The 6200-nt window shown below is 42.8% G+C and overlaps 1 protein-coding gene across 3 annotated transcripts in view; it reads right to left on the bottom strand.

Moving 5' to 3' along the window:
- Window positions 1-407: 407 nt before the first annotated feature.
- Window positions 408-6200, bottom strand: part of GNE (glucosamine (UDP-N-acetyl)-2-epimerase/N-acetylmannosamine kinase) — a 53295-nt gene continuing 47502 nt past the window's right edge. For all 3 annotated transcript variants that reach the window (XM_070431198.1, XM_070431197.1, XM_070431199.1), the window contains exons 11-12: window positions 3778-3894; window positions 408-2929 (exon numbers count right to left, since the gene is read on the bottom strand). In XM_070431198.1, the coding sequence (XP_070287299.1) occupies window positions 2694-2929; window positions 3778-3894 (353 nt within the window). In that variant the 3' untranslated portion in view covers window positions 408-2693. The remainder of the gene's footprint in view (window positions 2930-3777; window positions 3895-6200) is intronic.

Genomic DNA, 6200 nt, shown 5'->3' with positions numbered 1-6200 from the left:
GCCCCTAACCTTGCAGCCCCACCTGGCACCCAACTTACCCTGGTGTCACCCCCTCACCTGCTCCACCATCCCGCCTGCAGGGCAGCTCCCTTAGTGCGGGGGAGCCAGCCCCACCCCCCGCCACTGCCACTGGTCACTGTCTGTGGGGTGATAGGTGGGGCAATAGGGCCCCTGCTCACACCCACCTTGCCCTGGCGCCGCACTCACCTGCTCCACCATCCCACCGCGGTTCCGCTCTCATCGGGGCCCATCGGGACCGGCAATACCTCTATTGCTGCCCACTGCCAGCACCGCAATGCCTGCCAAGTTCTGCGCCACCCCCTGGTGGTCAGCACACGTCATAGCAAGCAGTCGAACTCCTGGTCTTCTGATTGAACTCCTGGTCAAACGACCGCTCAAGAGGACAATTTGCATATTAGGCTTTTATTATATAGGATAATGATTATTCAGCCATAAAAAATAAAATCTTGCCATTTGTGACAACATGGATGAACCTTGAAGATACTATGTTAAGTGAAATAAATCAGACTAAGAAAGAAAAATATTGTCTGATCTCACATGTGGAATCTAAAAAATAACAACAAACCAAGTTCATAGGTATAGAGAACAGATTGGTGGTTGCCAGGGGTGGGAGGGTAGATAGATGGTGGGTGAAATGGGTGAAGAGTCAAAAGTTATAAATTTCCAGTTTCAAAGTAATTCATTGGGGATGTAATATACAGCATGGCAACTGTAGTTAATAACTATCGCATATTTGTTGCTGAGAGTAGATCTTAAAAGCTCTCTTCCCAAGGGGGGAAAAAATGCTATAACTATATATGGTGACAGACTGTGATCATTTCACAACATATTTTTAAAATGTTATCTAATAATGCTTTCTATTATCAAAGTTATTTTTCTTTTGGTTAAGAAATCCATATTAGATGACTTAAAGAAATTACATGACCTTCAGAAAGCAATGCAAAAATGTAAATCTCTTCTGGGAAGGGAAGTGCTTTTAGCTAGTGAGTTAATTTAAGAATAAAACAATAAAAGTGCTAGGATTTCCACAAGGACATGTATTTATTTTTTCTTTAGAATTTGGCTCAGTAACAAAAACATTTACATTAAAATAAATTAAGATATGATTATTAACCATATGTAATAATTATGTTGGAATATATTAGTCTCCCCATGAATTTAATGAAAACTAAGATTTGGTTTTAGATTCAGTACCATCCTTCATATATTTAGGTAGCAATGCAGTTATCTGATGTATAGAGGGGTTACATATTTCACGAAGGAACATCTGATGCCCGTTCACCGTACACCCTCCTGCCCCAGACACTGATGGCCAAGCAGACTACTTCCCTCCCAGGAATCACTGGGAATGTTTCAACAATAACTAAAACCTATCACTAATTCAAATACTGTGCTCCTAAAATTTACACAGTACGGAGGAATATTTGATTCAATTCACTGCTTACACATTATGCCACGAATAAATCGAGTTATTACTACTGAGATATTTTTATTAAATAAAGCTTTTGATAGCCTGCAGTAAGTTAGAATATATTCACATTTTGAAAGCTTTTTGATATGAGAGTTATGTAGCTTAGCAGAAAAAGCACGGGGGATCTGGGATCAAACCCTGTCTCTTAAGACTCACTAGCCACATAGTTTTAGGTATGTTTAAACATTAAGACAATTTGAAATTCTTTAAAATGGGAATTAAAACACCTATGTCACAGGCTGCAAGAATTTAGAATAATGTATTTGAGGCACACCTAGTTCAGAACCTGGCATACAGTAGGCACTTAATAAGTGGTGGTTATTAGTTTTTCTTCCAGGTTGTAATTGACAGCAAGAACCGTGGCCTCTGTATCGTGAAAGCATGGAATCTTATTGTGCTGGAATCCAGATTCAGACGTGGGCTCTAGGTCTGACACAAACACTGCCATGATAGACACTCCAGGGCCATATTCAATGTAGTATGAAAGGCTACTGAAGGGAGAGGTGTCTGCTTGTCAGGAGCAACAATCCTTTTGAGATGGTTAATCTCCTTCAGAGACTGTAAGTCCTAGTGAGTTCTCAGGTGTCCTTAAGAAGACAAGGTCACTAAGGCCACTGTCATTCAGATCCCTGGTCTAAGCTGCTCAAGGTTCTGTGAGAGTAATAACAAATAATTTTTGGGGTGACAAATATGTCCAGTATCATGATTGTGGGAATGGTTTCACAGGTGCATACATATACTGAAGCTTATCAAACTGGGCACTTTAAAAACACCTCAATAAAACTTTTTTTAAAAAGTTCACTTAAACCTTTCATGGTGAGATTTCCTTCTGTGCCGACTAGATTCCTTTCTGTCATCTAAGTTTAGGGAGAAAGGATTAATAATCCAAACTCTAGTATCAAAGTCACATTCCCAAGCAAGACCTGCTGGTCTGAGTGGTACATCTAGTAAGCAGAGGTCTAAGGCTAACAGAAAACTGTGAGTGATATTTATAGGGTATGAGCTGAAATGACCCCAGAAAGAGCAGCAGCTACAAAAATGGGGTTTGGGCAAGGTGACTTTGGAAGAGGAGACTAAAAGCACAAACTTCTCTGCAAAGTCACCTGCCAAATACCAAATTTAAATATCAGATTTGCTTTTTAAGAAATGCACATGTAAAAGACAACCTGAGAGTCTCTGTCGGTGACCACTCCGGGGAAGCCTAGTAGATCCTGCGTGTTGTGTAGTCCAGAACCATGCTGGCGGCTCCAAGCAGGGCAGGATCCACCAAATCCGAAACCACTACGTCCACATCCTGAACCGAGGACAAGGCTTGCTGGCGGATGACGTCCTTGACAGTGTGGATATAGTGACTGGCTAGGACTCCCGAGAGGATCACAAGGGAAGGATTTACAGTGTGGAGGATGTTCACAACCCCAAGACCCAACGCTGTTCCAGCTACAGAAAAATAAAAAACTAAGTTTCAGGAAGAGAACTAAATTAAAAATGCCGAAGAGGAAGATGGGAAAGAGCCAGCAGCCAGGAACATCCACACTATTTAATAAAAAGTACCTGAAGCTGTACTTTTAAAGCTATTCATGATTTATTTATTTATTTATTTTTTTTCAGAGAGAGGAAGGGAGTAGAGAGGGATAGAAACATCAATGATGAGAGAGAATCATTGATCAGCTGCCTCCTGCACTCCCGCACCCCCCACCTCTCTCACACTCTCACACACACACACACACACACACACACACACACACTGGTGTTCGAGCCCACACCCCAGGCATGTGCCGTGAACAGGAACTGAACCGAGACCTCCTGGTTCATGGGTTGAAGCTCAACCACTGACCCATACTGGCCAAGCTCATGATTTATTCTGACTATGAGAAAATAATCATGAGATACTTTGAAAAAAAGCTGGGTCTAAAATGGTATGTACTGTACTTTATGGTCTCAACTATAAAAAAATAGAAATACTGGTAGGAAATGTTAATAGTTGATATCTCTGAAACAGTAAAACTGAAAGTGACACTTTTCCTTACTCGTATTTCTCTAAATTTCCTATAAAATGAACAGGTTGTTTCTTCATAGTCTTTAAACTAAGAAACAAAAAATCCTGCTTAAAAAGACAATGCTGCCAAATACCTTGCAGGCAAGTCCCTTTCTCTCAGTAAACAGGAAAAATGCCTCTGAGTAACACTCCAGAGCACCAGTCCTGAGGGAAGTTGAACATCTGGGGGAGCCCCAGGTGGTCTCAGGGCCTGTCCCCTTTGGCAGAGCTGCCAGGAGCTGACACTCACCTGTTCTCAAGATGCTCTGGGCTTTCACGTTGCCAAGTTTCGCAGCTTGGATAAGATGAAGTGCACCCACAGCTTCGTCTTTTGGCACTGACATCCCTTCCACCAAGAGCAGGTCTTCTGTTTGAGCAGAGGTGAGGAGGAGAGACAGTCAATAATGAGCGGTGGCAGCCCTGTGGGAGGCCAAACTACAATGGTGCCAGTGGGCAGCGAGCCCCCAAGTGAGAAGACAGTATTTTCACATTTGCAAAGCTCATCATTCATAAACATCCATATGCATTCCCCAGAGGCCTCTGTTGCCCTCTCGTTGCCCGCTTATACACTGCCCAAAACGTCCCCCACTAAAATCCTGTTCTGAGCTGAACCACCTCCTCCCCTCTAGCATTCCCACTTCTCACTTCCAGATGAAGCAGAGCCTTTGCAGTGCTTCCCCCCAGCAAATCCATCAGACTCCTCTGCACTCCTCCCCCTCCTTATCCAGCCAGATGCAATGTGGCATCACCGGCCAGTGCCCCACTTTCCATGGAGGAAGGCACAGCACCTAGGAAACAGCACAGACCTGGTTCAGCTGCCCGCTGTCATTACGAGCTGCACAACCCTGTCCACTTCATGTCACCATGTATCTCTTCTCTGTGAGACTGAGATAATATACTAATACCCATCCTAGCAGGATTATTTTAGGGATTAAATGACATAATGGACCATAAAGTATTTTTAGTTAAATGGGGGCCAGACTAATGGTAAATAAACAGTAGGTATTTCTGTTATCTATAGTCCTTTTTTTCTGTCCCTCACTGCCAGTCACCAACTCAGATCAACCCGCCTCCTTCTCTATTATACATGGGCTCTGATGAGAGAAAAGCTAAACCATGCAGACTGCTTACTAAATATCACCTGGTGGTCGCCTATCTCCTGGGGGCCCTCACAGCTGCCTCTTCGAAGGCTTCACCTCCTCAGACCTTCTTTCCCTGCCCACCCCTCACTCACCTGACCAAGACATTTCTGTATTTCTGACCTCTCAGATAAATAAAGGACAGGCAGGAATTCCTTTACTTTTCAGCCCCCAACTATAAGCAGGTTTGTACATGCACACCTTCATTCCTTCGTTCCCTCTCTGGGCCCTCTGCCAGGCTTTGCACTCATCTCTTCCCCCCCTCTTCAAGGGCCTTTCGGTAGGGACCATCCTCTCTCCCCTGCATTCCCAACCGTTGCTTCCATTTCCACTGTCTCCTTTCCACCCGCACATGCTAACAGAGTCCACTTCTCCCCTCTTCCTCAGTGTAGTTAGGCTTCTGCTTCCACTCTTTGATTGAATTTCTTTAAGATAGGCATTTGTCGTCCCCCCGCACCCCCACCCCCCCGGGGAGAGGGGGCAGAAATTGATTCTTGGGGGCAAAAAATCTTTTTATACACAGAGTACATAAACAAAGAACATATCTATCTGTGGTATTAGAGTTTCATGGGGTGAGATGATTAGGAAAAAACATCTAAGCAGGTTCCTTATCAGGGGTGATAAAAACAAGGTTGAAAAAAATACTTCAGGGCTTCAAGTGATGTCCTCATGACCAAAACCAAAGAACGTTTCTGATTTTCTCTTACTCATGAGCAGCATTTGACACTACAGACTACAATCTCCCTGAAACACTTCCACTTTTGGCTTCTGTGATTTGACCCTTTCCTGGTGTTCCTCCTACTCTGCTGTTTTGCAGGATTCCATTCTTTTTTTTTTTTTTTTATTTTGACATCCAATATTATTTTATTTTAGTTTCAGCTGTATGCATAGTGGTTAGACATTTATATAATTTATGAAGTGATCCCCTGATAAGTCCAGACCCACTAGGCACCATACATAGTTATTAGAATATTATTGACTATATCCCCTATGCTGTACTGTACATCCCTGTGACTATTTTGTAACTACCAATTTGTACTTCTTTTTTTTTTTAATTAAATCTTTATTGTTCAGATTATTACATTTGTTCCTCTTTTTTCCCCCCATAACTCCCCTCCTTCCAGCTCCCACCCCACCCTCCGCCCTCACTCCCCACCCACTGTCCTCATCCATAGGTGCATGATTTTTGTCCAGTCACTTCCCGCATCTCCCACACCCCTTTTCCCCCCAAGAATAGTCAGTCCATTCCCTTTCTATGTCCCTGATTCATTATAATCACCAGTTCATTCTGTACATCAGATTATTTATTCACTTGATTCTTAGATTCACTTGTTGATAGATGCATATTTGCTGTTCATAATTTGTATCTTTACCTTTTTCTTCTTCCTCTTCTTAAAGGATACCTTTCAACATTTCATATAATACTGGTTTGGTGGTGATGAACTCCTTTAGCTTTTCCTTATCTGTGAAGCTCTTTATCTGACCTTCAATTCTGAATGATAGCTTTGCTGGATAAAGTAATCTTGGTTGTAGG

The sequence above is a fragment of the Myotis yumanensis genome, unplaced genomic scaffold (genome assembly GCF_028538775.1).
Source record: "Myotis yumanensis isolate MYYU_CA2020_CCGP unplaced genomic scaffold, mMyoYum1.0.hap1 SCAF_12, whole genome shotgun sequence".
NCBI lineage: Eukaryota > Metazoa > Chordata > Mammalia > Chiroptera > Vespertilionidae > Myotis > Myotis yumanensis.
This window is presented reverse-complemented; position numbering and strand designations above follow the sequence as displayed.